The 18337-nt window shown below is 40.5% G+C and overlaps 1 protein-coding gene across 2 annotated transcripts; it reads left to right on the top strand.

The window, feature by feature from the left end:
* The first annotated feature begins 1433 nt into the window (after positions 1-1433).
* On the top strand, positions 1434-13236 carry ap1m1 (adaptor related protein complex 1 subunit mu 1). 2 transcript variants are annotated; one of them, XM_041055997.1, is made up of 12 exons: positions 1434-1617; positions 2304-2460; positions 2579-2646; positions 2765-2895; positions 3664-3811; positions 4023-4149; positions 4432-4574; positions 5527-5598; positions 5865-6023; positions 6336-6461; positions 12169-12244; positions 12659-13236. In XM_041055997.1, the coding sequence occupies exons 1-12, from the start codon at positions 1576-1578 to the stop codon at positions 12679-12681; spliced, it is 1272 nt and encodes a 423-aa protein (XP_040911931.1). In that variant the 5' UTR covers positions 1434-1575; the 3' UTR covers positions 12682-13236. The 2 variants fall into 2 exon arrangements, with proteins under 2 accessions (XP_040911931.1, XP_040911933.1); XM_041055999.1 differs by lacking the exon at positions 1434-1617 and having other exon boundaries at positions 2319-2460; positions 2579-2648; positions 2766-2895.
* The last annotated feature ends 5101 nt before the right edge of the window (positions 13237-18337 follow it).

Raw genomic sequence — 18337 nt, 5'->3', positions numbered from 1 at the left:
TCAATGTTTCCCATAGACTGTATAAAACATGGACGTAGCACCCGTGACGTCACCCATTGGTTTCGGGGAGTCGGTTTTGTGACCAAACCATGGGCATTTGAGCTGCGCCATCTTGGATTTTAGCGGGAGCGTACTTTTCATATTTGGCGAAGAGGCGGTTACTCTACGGGACAGCCGGACTCAGCCGGCCAATAACCCGGCCACTTAGCTCGGAGCAACCGAGCTAGCCTAAGGCTAATCAGCTAATCAGTTAGGCTAACAAGCTAAGCGGCTGCTACACGCAGCTACATCCACCACACGACAGTCCCCGAATCCGACCGGACTAGCTCCACCCCATACGACCAACACACAGCATACAACAGAGTTCATAATGTTGCTGCTGTGTTTTAAACATGACTATTTCACATAGATAGGTTTTAGGTGGAGCTGCAGGGTTTGGTGGAGTTGTGGGGGTAAATTTATTTCTAACCTATTATTAAACTGTGAAACAACCATTATTTCATATTAATAAAATATATTAAGACGTTAAAGACAGTATTATTAGTCATTATTATTAATGATAATAATAATAATATATTCAGGTGTTTAATATTTACCGGCTTTCACCGCTGCCTCCACCCACTATCCACTTACAGTTACAGCTACAGCAGCACACCAACAACAGCAGCCGCTTACTGACGGAGCTGCTCTGTCCATGCAATGTCGGACTTTTTAAACAGAAAAATAAGACGAAATAAAATTGTAGCCTCGTATTCCCGCAATAAACGGACTCTGAAAGCACGGAACACACCGCAGCAGCGTTCCTAACATTAGCTGCTCCGGTCCTCTATCGGTATCAGCAGCGACCATAAATCGGCAATTAAGTCATAAGCCAGTGGCAAAATATGCTAATGCATGCTAATTAGTAAAAACGTCCAGGTAAAATAGTGAGAAATTTACTTACCGAAGAAACTGCAACACAGACTCCTTCGACGGTCGGTTAGTACAGTCTTCGCTACAACAAGCCATACTGTCACAAAAACCTATCCAAACATTGGCAAACAAACACCTGCTGTCAACTGCTGGAGGTAGCCGGAGGCCTCTGGATGTAGCCGCCTAGCCCAGCCGATGCTTTAGCAAAGAGCTAACTGCCAGTGCCTGTCTATGGAGGCGTCACTCAGCGTAACCACGCACTAATTTATATAAGAATTTTGAGCCTAAATAACACTAAAACGGTTGTGGTACAAAAAAGATGTACCAGGCTGTAAATGTTTTTTAGGCTGTAAAGTTGGCTATTTTAACATGGGGGTCAATGGAGAAATGAACGCGGAAGTGATCCTCACTGCTGAAACCTACAACTCCCCCCTTGCTCCCCCCTTGATGTTTCCATGTCTCCTGCACTGGCTCCTCCTATTCCCTAGGGGGCGCGCGTCAGGAAACCGGTCGGTGTAAAAAATAGGGAAGGGTTGCTTTCCACTTTCCAGTGTTATGAATGAAAGTCTGTTCTTTGAATTCAGCCCAGAAGCACTTATCATCAATCATTATCAATAAGGTGCTGACAACGAGCTGAACTAAGCTCGTGTAAATTAGTTCAAGATGTCCGCGAGTGCTGTGTATGTCTTGGATTTAAAAGGAAAGGTAAGATAACGGGGCATCCTGCTACGTTGCTAAGCTAACATTAGCCTAGCGTACACATTCTTCAGTGACAGATTATGATGTGGCTTAATCCGAAACAGGGCATATAACGTATCGGCATGAGTTGATGTGTTGTGTTAAGGTTTTGCTTGTAACTTAAGACAGCAAATTTGACCTAAGCATTGAGATCGATTTTATATGATGCATTAAACAGAAAAAAAAAAATCAGGCCGCTGACTAACAACCAGCTGTTAGCAGCAGGGGATATAAAGAGTTGGCTTTCAAAATTCCTCGGTTTCATGTATTTTTCCTTGTATACGACACTTTACATACACTGTATTATATAACCATAACCTATTTTCAATCGTGAGCGATTTCTGTTAAATTCGGCGGAATGCATTAGCTTCAAGAAGCATCCAGTTTACCATTTGTCTGTGGCAACTGCTCATAGATCTGAGGACTGTGGAAGTCTGATTTGGTAAAAGGTGCATCACACGTTCCATATCCTTATCTCATAATGCATGATTAAAGAAAATGAAAATTCAGTTGATTTTGGTTGTATTGGTAACTGTACCACGTATGGTGTAATTAGCTTACATTTTATTTTTATAATATGTCCATGATAGTCCTGAGGCTTTCAGCCCTAACAGCAGTACTACATCTGCACCAATACCATTTGTTCCTCTCAGGTCCTGGTGTGCCGAAATTACCGGGGAGATGTGGACATGTCAGAGATTGAGCACTTCATGACCCTTCTGATGGACAAAGAGGAGGAGGGGACGCTCTCTCCAATCTTGGCTCACGGGGGAGTCCGTTTCATGTGGATCAAACACAATAACCTCTACTGTATCCTTTTTGTTAAATGAATAGTGTTTGTACCCAAGCACCTGTTATTACATATTTTTTTATGCTTGTTTTGACTTTGAACTTTTGGAGCACAAATTCTTAACAGAAATCACATCAGTGGTTGCAACATCCAAGAAAAATGCCAGCGTCTCGCTTGTCTTCTCATTCTTGTACAAAATTGTTCAGGTAGGATTGGATTCTTCACCTGTTTTGGTCTGTAGCTGTTTTAGTTAATTAACATTAACAAAGCCATATTGACATTGATGAACAAACAGGGTAATGAAACAACATTCATGTTCCGCAGGTTTTTTCAGAGTATTTCAAAGAACTGGAAGAAGAGAGCATTAGAGATAACTTCGTCATCATTTATGAGCTGATGGATGAGCTGATGGACTTTGGCTATCCTCAGACCACTGACAGCAAGATTCTGCAAGAGTGAGTATCCTCTCAGCCACAGTCTCATTGCAGTTGACTACATTTACATTCATTAGAGATGCGACCAATAAATACTACCATGATTGATTAACCTTTGGGTTTTGTTTTAAATGTTCTTAACTCTATAAAATGGTCCAAAAACATGGCACATGCTCATCAGCCTTTCTCAGAGTCCAAACTGATGTCTGTCAAGCAATCAAAAAAAAGCCCCTAAATTTATTATTTTAAGAATATATGAAAGTTTAAAAAAAAAGCTGCAAATTGTAACAGTTGAGAAATTTTAATTAACAAGTTTGGTCTTTTTATCTCATGATCAAAATAATCAGTTGTCAAAACTGTCCTTGTTACTTATCTGTAAAGCTTTAATATTCATGGTGACATTTCATTGTGTTTAGTCACTGTGTCAGTTGGGCTTTCAGGACTGGTGGAAAGTTTTTGAACCTTGATTTTTGTGAAGCAGTTAAAGTGGGTTTGCGGATGTCTTTGTGGCATTGCCCTGTCATTTCTGGATACCTCCAAGCCAAAAGGAACTTACTGCTTCACCAAAAAGAACAGTACATGACCATTTGAACTTGCAAGACCGTGATTGTATCAAACAAATTCTGGATTTCCCCGTGTTCTATGACTACACTAATAAGTCAGACAATCCTGTCTCATAACCATGACAATCTCTGTTCTTCTTTGATGCTTTCTGGGAACTCACCACCACATAAGGTTGATTTCCCCTTTTTTCAGTTTAGCCTCAGTGTTTACATTTTTGTCGCTCAGATACATAACCCAGGAGGGCCACAAGCTAGACACTGGCGCCCCACGGCCCCCAGCCACAGTAACCAACGCTGTCTCCTGGAGGTCAGAGGGCATTAAGTACAGGAAGAATGAGGTCTTCCTGGACGTCATTGAGTCAGTCAACCTGCTGGTAGGAACTCTTTGATTTCAAAGCACTGCGCTGCTCAAAGAATGTCAGTCACAGTGTTTGTAAACTTCCTCACTCTGTGTGTCAGAACATACTCTGTTTTTCACGCAAGCTGATCTTGTTGTGTTTTCTCCAATTGACTAAAACTTCTCTTTGCTTGGTTTCTGTGTCCTCCTGACGCCCTCTGACACTTTTAATGCTCCTGTTTTTCCAGGTCAGTGCCAATGGTAATGTTCTGCGCAGTGAGATCGTCGGCTCCATTAAGATGCGTGTCTTCCTGTCTGGAATGCCTGAGTTGCGGCTTGGCCTTAACGACAAGGTTCTGTTTGAAAACACTGGACGTGAGTTGCCTCCCGTAATGGACTTGCATGATGGAATGAATTGGGATGATAATAAATTGCTCTTTCAAATTATGCAAGAGTGACAGACAGTTCTTCCTGGTACTCATTGCTCTGATCTGTGTTACGCCCCACATCCATCTTTTACCTCATGCTGATCAGAAAAACAAGCTATTTTCAAATGCAGTTTAACCTAGTCCTGATTTATACTAATTCATGTGATACAAGTAAGTTCTTCTTGTATTTTTCTCCTTTTATAATGATCTCTCTTGTTTATTCATGTAGGAGGGAAGAGTAAATCAGTAGAGCTGGAAGATGTGAAGTTTCACCAGTGTGTTCGTCTTTCTCGCTTTGAGAATGACCGCACCATCTCTTTCATTCCTCCCGATGGAGAGTTTGAGCTCATGTCCTACCGCTTGAACACTCATGTGAGTACTGTGGGTTAAAACAACCACACTCCCATCATTGACTACAGCAGTGGTCTGGTAGTTAAAGAGTCTGACCCTAAACCAGCAGAATGGTCTGAAATACCTGCTAGAAACTAAGTTATTAAAGCCTTTTTGATTTTGCCTGTTCACAGACATTGTCTGCAAAAACGTACAAATTCAAAACCAGACCACAAGCATTTTGAATACCAAAAGCACAGTCATGAAAGGAAATGAAAAATTATATGCAACGTGTAATGTTACAGGCTATAGGCAAACTCTGTGGGTTAAGAAAGTTTAAACAAAGCTCAAATTCTCAATAAGTATTTCACAATAGGGTTTGCCAGTAACCCAGTGGGAAGGGAAGTAGTACAGTGGAGCAGAAGTCTTCCCAGTTGTAGTTGCTAGCAAGTGCCACAAATAAATCTGAAATTTGCAACCCAAGAAACAGCTTCCGAAACAACTGACCACATTTAAAGATGCAGTGCCTGGTTGTATCCTGAAGATAAAACTGTTGTTTACGTTATAAAAAACATTTAGTGCTTAGTTAGAGGCTAAACTTCATAATGTCAATGTCAGTATCATTCTCAAAAATCTAGTATTGGTTGGCTCATATAATCTCTATGTATATTTTAGGTGGATACACCGAGGAACATGTTGCATAATTACACAGTATGTCTAGTGGTCACAGTGAGCCAAGTGGCGCAATCCGTGGTTTTCCCTGTGTTTCCTCTGCAACACAGAGAGCACACAGTGCACCTATGAGTGTAGGTCTATTTGTTGTTTTTGTAGGTGTTAATGGAAAGTAAGCAAACCTGTGCCCAACTCTTCAACATAGGTTGGTTCTTGTTGTAGTAATACTGGCTGTCCTCTAGATGGTGACTGTGTCAAATGATACGTAATGTCGAACCTGTTTAAAATGAATGTATTGGTAAAATGTTGTGCATTGTCTTAGGTGAAGCCCTTGATCTGGATTGAATCGGTTATTGAGAAGCACTCCCACAGTCGGATTGAGTACATGATCAAGGTTGGTCACTTTTTAGCTGGTACACTGGTGTTTGTGTCATTTGTCTTAGTCATAAGGTTACTGTTAAAAAAAAAAAAAGTGGAGTAACAAATGGTTTTGTATGTTCACTGTCACAGCTTAGTATACTGCAATGGTTTTCTGGACCAGTTTATGTTGTGTATCATGTTTTCAAGCGTGACTGGCCATTAATTAAAACAGTCATTAAGTTCTTTTTTAATACTTTCTTTAGGCAAGACATGGTGTTAAACTTGATCTGCTTGTTTCAGGCGAAGAGTCAGTTCAAAAGGCGTTCCACAGCCAACAATGTGGAGATCCACATTCCTGTGCCAACGGACGCCGACTCACCCAAATTCAAGACCACAGTGGGCAGTGTGAAGTGGGTTCCAGAGAACAGCGAGATCGTTTGGTCCATCAAGTCCTTTCCTGTGAGCAGAAAGCATGACTCATGAGTATCATACATATGGTTACAAATGACTATGCAATCTTATGTTTGTTTTTTATGTTGAGGTTGGCTTATTTTTATCACCCGAGTCAGAAATTCTGCAGTTGTTATTTAGTTAGTGGTAATAGAAACCCGATGGCGTTGTCAGTGTTCCTGTCTGAAACCATGCAAAACTGCTGGGGACCCTCCAGTGATTCCTTGCAATGCTATCACATTGTCCCTTCAAACATTAAAACACAATAGGTTCCCAAGTTTTGGTTTTGTGTTAAAGAGTTTGTGTTGTGACCTGTCACAGGGTGGAAAAGAGTATTTGATGCGAGCCCACTTTGGTCTGCCAAGTGTAGAAGCTGAAGACAAGGAGGGGAAGCCACCAATCAGTGTCAAGTTTGAGATTCCATACTTCACCACCTCAGGCATCCAGGTACGTCCTGCACACACACTTTCATGACCTCTGTTAAATAGTATTTGCAAGTAATGTCATGAATAATTTGTTAAACCTATTTGTAACGGCCTATGGGTAGAGTAAAAAAAAAATAAAAGCTGAAACATAATTCCCCATGGAGAGATGAGAGGTGGTTATTGCTGGAGAATTTGCTAAAAAATGTTTACAGTTGGTCGGACTGTGTTTATCATTCCTGTTCGGTAAACCATCTGGGAGAATATTCAAACAAATGCTGCAGTTTTTCTTTGCACCTGCCTGTTTGATTATCATCCAGTGCACATGGTTGCATAGTCCAAATAACTTGTGGTTCTCGGTTGTTTTCCTGTCATCGCAGATTTAGAATTTATGGCACATAGCAGGGTCTCTCATGTCCTCCCTCTCCAGAGCAGGAATTCAAACAATTCATATTTGTTCCCTTTGCTGGCCACAGGGGGCAGTAAGGCAGCACTTTTAGGCTCAGTTTGCGGTAGAGAAAATTTCTACTGTTGAACAAACCAGAAAGCAACTGCTCATCAGTTTGAACTTGGCCCTTAGCCTTTGTGTTAATCACAGTGATAGAAAATGTCAGTCTTAGTTACAGGTAAGTAGATTCATTGGAGTTTGATTGCGATTCCCATGAACCTAAGAGAGAAACTAATGTTTTTCCTTCACGTTTGAATGAAAACTCTTGCTGACCACAGACTTACACAGATGTGCAGCACATACTGTATAATCACAGTTGTCCTGTGATTATATGTGTAGCACCACAGTAACACAAAATTAAGTTTTCCCATGTCTTGATGTGAGGAAACAATGGCAACTTGACAAACTCCATTTGAAAATATCATATGATTGCTCTAAAGAAAAGAAAGTGTTTCTCACAGGTGCATTTGCATAATTACACATCAGTTCTGCATTAATCTGCACCTCATTTGACATTTCGCTTTATTATTATAGTTTTTTCTTGGCATATTTTTTAGAGATCAAGTGTTGTTTAAACTAGAAGAAAATATATGTACATTCATTTAAAAACTGGTTTTCCAGGAATATGGCACCAGATATAAAAACCACTGCCCTAAATATACAAGAGTGCTGTTTCTTTAAATGAATAGACTTTAAAATCACATAGCTTAATGTGATTTTATGGATTAATCACATTAAGCTATGTGATTAATCCATAAAATTAACCACATAGCTTAATTCAGTAGTCCAACAGTTATAATACAATTCAGAGGAAACGAGAGAGTAGAAAACAGTATTTTTTTGGGTTCATTCTCTGTAAATTTTATGCATAAACCTCACACATTTCTCACTTTGAAAACATTTTCGATTATCAACTTTCATATCTGTATACAGTATATGGCCAAGCTCTTCACCAACAATTCTCTAAAGAGTTTCAGTTTTGTTATTTTAAGTTCCAGGTATGTGGTCAACGATACACACAGTCACGACAAATGTGCTAAACAAGCAGCTGCATCTTTGCCCTACAGTTTTGTAAATAATCATTAATTCTCAAACCCAAACATTAAATGATGGATGATGAAATATTATTACCCATGTTCTGGTGCACAGCTAGTCCTGTTGGTAAGTATGCTTCTTAAAGCAAATTAAAGGAAGTGCTTGTCTCATCTAAAAAAGCAGCCAAGCTCAGTCACTGAGCATTAGTGAATTCCTCTAATGCTATAAGCAGGTATAAGCATTCAAACTTCATAACTTATCTTAACAATGACAATAAGCTCTGTGATCAACTTATAGTTGATTCTTTGCTACGGATAGAGGCCTGAGTTTCTTGCTAACACACTCTTTTATTGACTTCTCATCTTGTAATTCTAGTTTTTGTATGATGCTCATTAAAAGAGCTAAAAGGTCATATTTTCCAGCTTCTCCACATTTCCTGTGGTAGTCAATAAAACATGATTAAGTTGTATGAACATTATGCAGCCCACTCGGAAACAAGTCACTCAAGTCCAATTTAATTGAAATATATGATACTTGTAATTAGGGTGTTTATGGCAGTATAAGAATGCTTGCCATTTTCCAAGGTAATTTGGCAGCTGAAAGAAATAATCTCATTTTCGTCCCTTCCTTTCAAATCTTTGCCAATCCATAAACGAACAGATGCTCAACTAAAAGCAAGTGCATTAATTCATAATGCAGCAACAAAGGGAGGTGTGGCATCGCTTTGCATATTCGCAGATACGTTCTTGTCCTATGTTAGAACCAAACAACAATTATAAAAATGTGAATTTGATAAAAAAGACTTTTGTAATAAATGTAATGTTATTGATAAAAATTAGGCTCTTATGCATTTTTAATCCTATAACAGTGCTGCCCAAAACACATATCGTAGTTACGCTACAAACATTTTTTAAAACTGTAAGCCAGAACCAAACTGTTAAGATGTCCATTAATAATAAAGGAAAAGTACATTTTCAACAATTTACATATATTTTCCACAATAATAAAGTGAAATAAAATATCAATTTTTTTATTGACTAGAACCATGTTTGTAATTCATCAAAACATTGTGCATATTTACAGTATTTTTAGTCACATGCTATCCAGTGGAATCTTTGTAGATCTAGATCAGACTTGCTCATCTGTGTTTTGGCGCAGTATCATCTTTTTGTGGTTTTACAAACCATAGCTGATTTGTATTCAAACACGAGGAAACACTTCAGTCTGGACACACCCTTTGGGCAAAAAAGTCACTGCCTCCAGTGATTACAGTGAGAAGGTCAATGTCTACAACCGTCATTTGGCTTTTTTAAATTATTACCAGTATTAGCTGTATCACCACTTATTATTTATGGCATTTCCATTGAAAAAACATACTGATCTAATAACTTCAATTGATATATAATAGAATTGTATTGAATTTGCACAGTACAAAGTCATCAGACCTATTGAGATATTCATTGGCATTTGAAGTTAAACTATATCAAAAATAAAATGTGAAGAAACCTGTGAAACTCCACCACAAACAGGCCAAATGTCAAGAACGATTTTTCTTTTATTAAACTTTGTAACTTCCTGGAAGAAAGCCACCAGAAAAGGTCTGGTTTGGAAAACCACAGAGCACCTTGTGGATTGTTTGGGCCAAACACGCTTCAACTGAGTGCTACAGATGACTCAGTCAGGTTGAATAAAGTACAACTAACCTTTCAGTAAGATATGACATCTCACAATGTGTTTGAATTTGAGGATTAAGCCCTAAACTTAATTTGTAGTTCTGATTCTTAATATTTTAAGGAAAATCAAGTTACCGCCCAGTTTGAGTAGTCAAGATGTATATTATAATACATTATAATAATGTTTTTCACTGGTGTGTCTTGCAGGACACATGGAGATTTAATTGCAGCAGTTCACCAGTATCCAAGTTGTTGTGAAGGCCTTCACAGCACAAGTGTCTATCAAGTAACAAAAAAGCGCTCCTCTCCAGTGACCAAAACCTCAAAAAACTTTTCTCAGCACTCACACTGTGGTGCACCCACCACTGCAAACTCAACCTATTAAGAGCCATATTCCCATCGAACTCTTGTGTCAAGCCTGTAACCTTTCCCATATTACAGACTAACAGCAGGCTTGGTTTCTAATGCAGCCAGTAACACCACTCTATACGTGTGAGAAGAGGCTGTGAAGTTTAATTAGATGCATGTAAATATCAAAGCATGAGAAAGTTCCTCTTAACTCTACCACTAAGTGTAGGGCAGCACACATGCGAAGTGTGTATGATGCACGTAACTGCACCTTATAAATTTAACTAGAAACAGCGTAACCCCCCACTTTAGCCAAGTGGCAGTAAGAGCAGAGCTGTAGTTACATCTTCAAATCTCTCTTCTTTAGGTGATGTCGAGAGAACCCAAACAAGTTTGCAGATGCTTTTTGGGCCATAGCTTCTACCAAAAGCCTGATAAATCCAGACCACACATGTAGTCTGTACTTACCGAACGAGATACAACAAACATCCTCCTTTCCCCTTCTCATCTTACAAGCCATAATGATATTTTGCGGAGGGTGGCTTTTGATGCCGTTTTGCTGACTGTGTACCCACGGTCAGGCCGACTGCATGTTTGGCTCCCGGGTTCAGGGAGAATTGCTGCGCCGGCAGACTCGGTGATCCCGCGTCTATGTGTTTGTCGTCATGTGTCTGGTGGCCACTGCGCTCTCTCTCTCTGACCTCACTGTGTAGTGGAAGGTAATAACAAGGCGGCCAGTCCCGAGGCCTTACCAAAGGCCCACCGCTACTCGACCCACAAATTCCTGCTCTGTCTGTCCCTCGCTCAGCTGGGAACCAGCATGATGGAGACATGGCACAGCGACATCTCCCAGAGAGGGGTCGTGTCAGCCTTAAAATGGCTGCATTCTCATCTCTGCTAATACTGAGAGCACATTGCAATTTCAGAAATTCTTTTTTTCTAACAAAAGGGTTTGTGGGAGAGTTATTTCTGCAGAAGCACAATGAAGCATGAACGATATGTCAGTAATTATTTGTGACAGATCCTTATTGCTACCACAAGATGAAATGACATACCACAGAGAAGTACATTCTCTGGTTGAATTACGATAGAAATTGTTCAAACAAATGAGCTAAACTCACATCGTTTTTCAATACTGTAAATCTAATACTTAAATGGGCACATTGTTACAGCCACAGAAGTTTCTTTCCGCCCACCTGACTGGGAAAAACAGTGTGAAATCGTGTTTAGTGATGGTCAGGACGGCAGGGTATTTTTAGTGCCGCTTCTCGAAATTCAGGTCTGTGGTAACACAGATATGGTGAAATGTCGGTTAATGGCTTGTGAAAGTTGTCTTGATTATGCTGATGTGCATTTTTTTTCCTCCCAGGCCTTGAAAAATACAGTTATTTAAATTAACTCTGTGTGTCCCTTGAAAGCTGTTCTGTAGCTGCTTCCCTCTTCTCAGTGTGACTCATACTACTGCTTCCTCATCAACACCACTACCTACTACAACTATCAGCTCGCCGCAAGCTTAAAGGCGTATTCTACGGAAAATGTGTCTTTTGATTATGAAATACTTGACACCTGTAGGCATGCAGGGCTCTGAAGAGACAGTAGCTTGCTCTGTTGTAGACAACAGTAATTTAATTCAGCTTTGATTACAATAGGTTCCAGCAGTGACCCAGAGACAAAGCTAGATACCCTATCAAAACATTCCTAGAAATGATTGTAGTGCATAATGCACTCGCTTTGCCAATACATCACTGAATAGGCTGCAGAGCTATGGAGTTATGAGCAGGTGATCATGGAACAATGATCACCTGATCAAGTGATCAGAAACAATTGCTATGCCCCAAATACATGTGTGTATGCCTGTACTCAGTGTGAAGTCACTACACATTAGAACCCTGCTCAGAAATAGTTTGTAGAATGAAATTTGGGCACAGCTGGCTGATGCATGGTGTCTGCATGGTCTCCTCTGTTTGGGTTTCAACAGTCCAAAGAAAACTTAGAGCTCTAACCTGCATGATGTTAGATGATTCGTTTCCCTTAACTGTGAAGGTGCCTGTATTTTTGTTTTTTATGTGTTAACAGCACCATCATTGTCTTCCTTCGTGCAAACCTGAAAATTTGTGCAGATTCAAGTATTGGACATTATTGTTCATTAATTCCAAGCAAACTGCACGTGTTTCCCTTCTATCAGTCAGGTTCATATCATTTTTTTTGGCTTTGTTTTTCCTTGACAGGTGCGATACCTGAAGATCATTGAGAAGAGTGGATATCAGGCCTTGCCGTGGGTGCGCTACATCACCCAAAATGGAGGTAGGTTAAGAGTTCACTGATACTTGTTCAGAATGCCCATATGTGCAGGTATTAGGCAACAGTTGGGCAATGCTGTGCAATGTGGTGGGAACTAACCTTGTACTGATGCTGTTCTATGAAAAGGGGATACAGTGTAGAACATGAGGCAATGTGGCAATGTCCTGCGAAATGTGAGAAAGTGAGAAAGTGAACTTTTTTTTTGGTCAAGCTTCCCTGATCTTCATACGGAGATTACCAAGGTTGCACATGTTGGTCTTTTTGCTAATGTTGCCAGTAATTGCCAAACATCCTCATCTCATTTCCTTTGTATTCCATTCATTCTGGGTGGAAAGCATCAGCTGCCTCCACTCGATTTCTCTCTGATTCCCCCTTTTCTTTGTCCATTTGATTAAGTCTTGTCCATTTCCTCCTCAGATTACCAGCTCCGGACCCAGTAGGCAGTGCTTCAGCTGGCAGTAGGCAGGTGGAAATCAGAGGGGGCGGAGTCGAGTCGCTAATGTGCTATCAATGGCAGGTGTCCGTCATGAGACCAGAGGACTGTCAGTATCTACTATTGTTTTGTATTCGTTGAAGTTATATTCATTTCTGATCAATGCAAATCTTAGATGGAGCCTTCGGTTAGGCGAGGCTAAAAAAAAAAAATAGTAATTATGTTTTACTACTGTGTGGCTCCCAATGTGAGCAAGGCCAAGGAAAGCAGGAGTAATGTTTACATCCAACCAATACAGTTCAGAGTTGTACACAATCAGTCACAGTGGGTCAAATGGCTTGAAAGCAGATGTTACAAATCTCATTTAAAGTTACTGTAATCACCTCCACACAGGTCAATAACACACTCACCGGTCAGTCTGAGTATGATATTTTTTACATGAAGCTGCTTTGTTCTGCCACAATTTCTATCTGTTTGATTATCTGTATATATTTGTTACATGTTAATGAACTTCAATTCAGTGTTATTAGTTTGATAACTGTAAATTAAAAAGTAAAGATCTTTTCATTTTGTACTATCACCTTCATGTGATGCCATTGAAACATGTCAGAGCAACGCCTTCCTGCTTGGCTGTTATGCTTTTTTATTATTCTGCAGTTTGACTCCTTTGACATGCAGCGGTGCAAAAAACATTAAATGCGATGAGTTTAGGTTGCACGGTAAACAGAATCCCAGCTGAAAAAGCCCCCTTTTCCAGCCCGACACCTGTTTCCCTTTTCCCTGTCTGTAACCACACTATTTTAAATCATTAAAAGTCTATTTAGAGAAAACTGTTCCATGGTCTGCTCACGTCATTTCTTATGTGATGTCAGTGCAGTCATGAAGGCGAGCTGTTATGGTGTCATCTGCAGGCACCTGTCCGACAGACTACTGAGGAATGCTGAATGGAGTGGAAAGCTCCACAGAGACACACAGAGGTGGAGGGTTTCCTGCATCGGGCCTGTGGTTGTAGCTAACCCTGGATGGTTCTTTCCATCTCATCCTGGAGGTATTTTCAAACAGTGCGACTCTTAATACCCGGGGCCTGTGATATCATAGGCAACTGAAAGCCAGCACTCCGTAAACATGCAGGAGAGCAGGGAAGGATGTGACTCAAGCTGTGGTCAGCGGTCACAGACATGCTAGAGAGAAATGTAGGATGGACTAACACAGACTAGCTATTGTTCATGCCAAGCCAGACTGCAGTGGTCCTGCATGAGGTCATTCCTTAAGTTTGTCTTGTAAGGGGACTGTAATACTCTTAATTCATGTGAGTCAGTGGGAGCAGGTGCTGAGGGTTGTGATGCCATGTCACTGTGACCTGAAATGCCAGATTTGTACATCTTATTTGTCACACGTTGGACTTGATTTCAATCATATCCTTCTTGGAACCACCTGTTTTTGTTCTAACACCTACACAGCAGGTGTGCCTAGCCTGGGAACATAATATGATTCACAATCAGAAGAAAAGAATGCCACGTTCTTCAGCTTTCAGTGCTCACAATAGTCATCAAGATCGAGTTTAGTGTTAAACTGTATCTCAAACATGCGAGCTGCAAAATGATCAATAGATAATGTCATACTTTACAATTTGTTTCTGTTCAGGACATTATTGAGTTTTCACTTTACCTCTGGGACCCGTATTAGGCATGTCCTATCCAGCAGTGATCTGAATGACAGGCATGAGACTAGATTACTTTTATCTCATCCACATCGGCCTCTGTAACTGTCTGGCTCTGTAAGGCTCTGATTCTGGATCGAGTTCTACAAGACATACATTTTTACAGGCTTGTCTATTCATACCTATCACAACTGTCGCAAACATAGTAATTTAAGCATCTCTGAGTCCAAGTCATAAAATTCCAGCAGCACAGCCGTTGGTAGAACACACTCACTGGGCAACATGTGCTCTCCCTCACTGGGGAGCGGTCTCTGTGATACTTGGCAGGACATGTGAATATAGTATTTGGCACATGATGAGAAGGTTGCATTCATGAAGCAAATTCAACCTCTGAGCAGTCAGAGGGGATACCTGACATATACCTCATGTTGCAAGACAGCTTACAGGAGCTTTGGTTGCAGCAAAACACGAGTTATCCTCTCCTATGTTCACAAATATTTAACACAAACATACACTGTCTTATCTACAAGTAACCACGGGGTTATTATAACATTTCTCAAGAACATAAGCTTCTCATTTATGTTAAAAATGTTTGAATTCAAAGAATAAAAGTATTTAACAACATGTGATAGACTGCAAGGCCTTGTGTGGAAAACAATTTGGAGCCATAGCCACAAGTCTGAACCAGTCCTGTGTCCTAAAACGCTGTGAACAAATAGAATCAGGAGACTTAGAGCTTTCAAACATGGTATAATTTGTCAAGGTTGTGTGAAGACTGTGTCCAGAGCAGACTACAACACACCTAAAGTAGTGCTACCTTTCACATGCTTATCTCAATGCACTTTCTAATAACTAATAATATCTCATTTTGAGGCATTTAAAATGCTATGCTTTGAATTTAAAGTTTATACTTAGAATAATGGTATAAATGATGATTACAGTTTTAATATAGTTATAATTGCTTGTATCTGTAAAAGCATCACAGCAACTTAAAGGACATGAATGTAACCTGATGATGTTTGCGTTAACCGCAGCTTTACATAACTGCATAATTTTAGTACTGAACAAAATGAATGAACCTTCTCACGCCTATAGCGTAACTAGATTACTAGGTGAATAGAACAGAGGCTTCACCTTTCCCCTCAGGTGATTTTTTTTCGTTGCTATGCTGACGTGACATTGTTGTCACTGATTTTATAGCAGATACTTTACACTAGTTATTGGCAATGGAAAATAGCCATGGTTACGTTACAGTGTGATGAAGCAACAGGTAGACGTCTGACAGCGTGGCAATGTCGACTTCAAACTCAGGTGTGCCACGAGGAACCCCGTGTTTATCCACACACGAAACCCTGGTGCCTAGCAACCAAGGGAAATCCTCTACTGTCGCATCAGGACTCTGATCCCCTCGTGACGTCAACACAGGTCGTTCCCCTCTCAGGCATGCACAGTGCCCCTGTAATCATCTCTGTGAAGTCTGTCACCCTCAGTTGTGAAACACAAATAGTTGATGAGTCACTTTGAGATGGTAACTGGAGAAAAGGTATTTCACTGAAGGTGAAGCCGCAGAATGACACGGACTTCCTCCCACAGAAACAACTGAAATAGTTGTTACGCCGGTTGAAAAACACCAGGAGCTCAGTGTGTGTGGTCCGGGCTGGCTTTACAGCAGGGTATTCCTTAAGTGAAGGGAAATTTCCATCCTCCTGTGTAGACTTTAGAACAATATTAGTTTAAAGAGCATATAGCTGAGTGTTCAACCGTACTGGCCTTGAGATACTGTTGTAATCTCTCTGTGTCTCCAGCCCACACATCGTTGACAGATAGTGGACTGCGACAGCCGAGTGCCTTACGTGACAATAAGTCATACTGCCTCATTAGAGTATTCACATCAGGTCAGTTACTTGCGGTATCAATTGGTCAAAGTGCATATCAGGGTAAATATTTGGCAAAGTTGCTATATTTACTTCCCATTAACAGATCTCATCTGAAGTGTTTTGCTTTGTCTTCGCCTTGGAAACTGACTCATCAGCAGCAGTGTTCAAAGTCTGAAAGATCAGCAAGTACAGTTGAGTATGTACAACCCTACTCGTTTCATAATGCACAGAACATATTATTACGGGCTACTAGGGCAGTGGATTCCCACCTGTGGGTCTGACCCCCCCAAGAGAGTGGGTGGTCCCCAGATATATGCCCTGATATATGTGGGACCACCCTCGAGAGGAAGGTCCTAAGATAATCTGTTACAGAAAATAGTTTATTTTTCCCCACTTTTCTCTCTCTCTCTCTCTTTTTTTTGTAAAGCACTGGTTGCTTTTCCCTCTTCAGGCCTCTGAGAGGACTAAGAGTCTACAGCCACACAAGTGGCTCTGCGAGGCTGTATTTCTGCCCAGCAGTGCTCTAAGCTAAATGCTAATGTCAGCATGCTAACATGCTCACAGTGACAATGACATGCTGATGTTCAGAAGGTATAATGCTTCTGCCACATCCACTTGATATTGTTATTGTGGGCCGAAGGGGTGACGGACCACCATTGGTTAGCATGGCTAAAAGGGCTTCAAATAAGATAAATCCAGGAAAATTAAAATTTAAATGATTTTCAACTGCTCACAACTCATGTCCACACTGTCACATGAATATTTCATCTGTTGTTTGGTGGGAGTCTTTCATCAGACATAACTCCAACTATTTCATGAATCACTCATAGATATGTTTCAAAACAGACTAACCTCAGACAGTACTCATATACAGCGTATTATACAGAACTGGTTCACTGACAGTAACAGGAAGTGTGACTTCATGTTTTTTCTCTCCCGAACTCTCAGAGTTCTGCTGCTCATATTCTTGGAAAACTATCCCGAAGGCTGTCATGGCATCTGAAATGAAAAAGGCACTTACCACTTACTGTCAGTGGAGCTCTGTTTGTTTTGTCAGTTAGTAAACACATCCTCCTTTTACTCTTATCCAAACTGAAAAGACAGACAAAAGGTATGGCTTTCTAAATATGCTCCCGGTAGTTCTTCAGCTCTCTATATTTACGCATTTGTTTTTGCTCTGTGCTGAGGAGTTACTCTGCAGCGACATGCTCTGAACTGCTGAGGGATTATGTGAAAATGAGATATACATATATAATGACAGTTCTGTATAGCCTGAGGCAAAATCTATAGGGCAGTTTGAATCATGTTTTTTCTTTCACAACAGTCAGTGATGGCACTGGTCTTGAAAGGTAAACAACCCCCCTAAAACAAACATAGATGTGTCCAGCTTGTATGAGAGGGAAGTCGTCTTGTAGAATAAAGATTTCCTCCTTTATCAAGTACATAAAAAGAGAACACTTAGTGTGTTCACGTAGAATTGGGCATAATTTAGGTTTTATTACAAAGACAGAAGTCTTTCACCCTTTTTTGTCACTGAACAAAACCGTCAAAATAAATGTGGCTTGAGGCAGCTTGGTAATTGAGAAGTCTTTTCTTTTAGCACAAAAGAGGATAAAATACTTGTCTGTCCTCTTTGAGAAAGCACAGGACACCTGGCTGTTAGATGTAAGTTCAAAGGCTCGCAGGAGCTTTCAGAAACCTTCTGTTCTTCTTTTATATTCAGATAAAGAAGGACAAGTGCACAAAGACACCTTGCACTCTGGGTAATGACAATTGCAGATCTTCTGCACTGCCTCAGTGGACAAACCTCTGCTCGCCATCCGTCAATTTACTATTTCAACCAGCTAAAAGTCTACATCTGGATGTTATCTGGACAGTAACAGATGTAACAAACACTGACGCGTTCATCAGAAACCCCTTAATTCACTTTGATAGTCCACCAGAGCGCCTTTTGGTTTCGCTCCCTGCTACTGAAAACATTTGTGTTTTCCCTTCTCTCGCTCCTCTGGACATTTGATAGGCTTTGGACGCCGTCCGACATACTTTCTGCTGTCTTAATGCCGGCCTGTTGCAGCAAATGATATTTTAGCACAAGTGCATGGCAACAGCAAAACAAAGAGGCACAA

This window comes from Toxotes jaculatrix, chromosome 14 (genome assembly GCF_017976425.1).
Source record: "Toxotes jaculatrix isolate fToxJac2 chromosome 14, fToxJac2.pri, whole genome shotgun sequence".
NCBI lineage: Eukaryota > Metazoa > Chordata > Actinopteri > Toxotidae > Toxotes > Toxotes jaculatrix.
The sequence above is the reverse complement of the archived record's forward strand: the minus strand, read 5'-3'. Positions and strand labels throughout refer to the sequence as shown.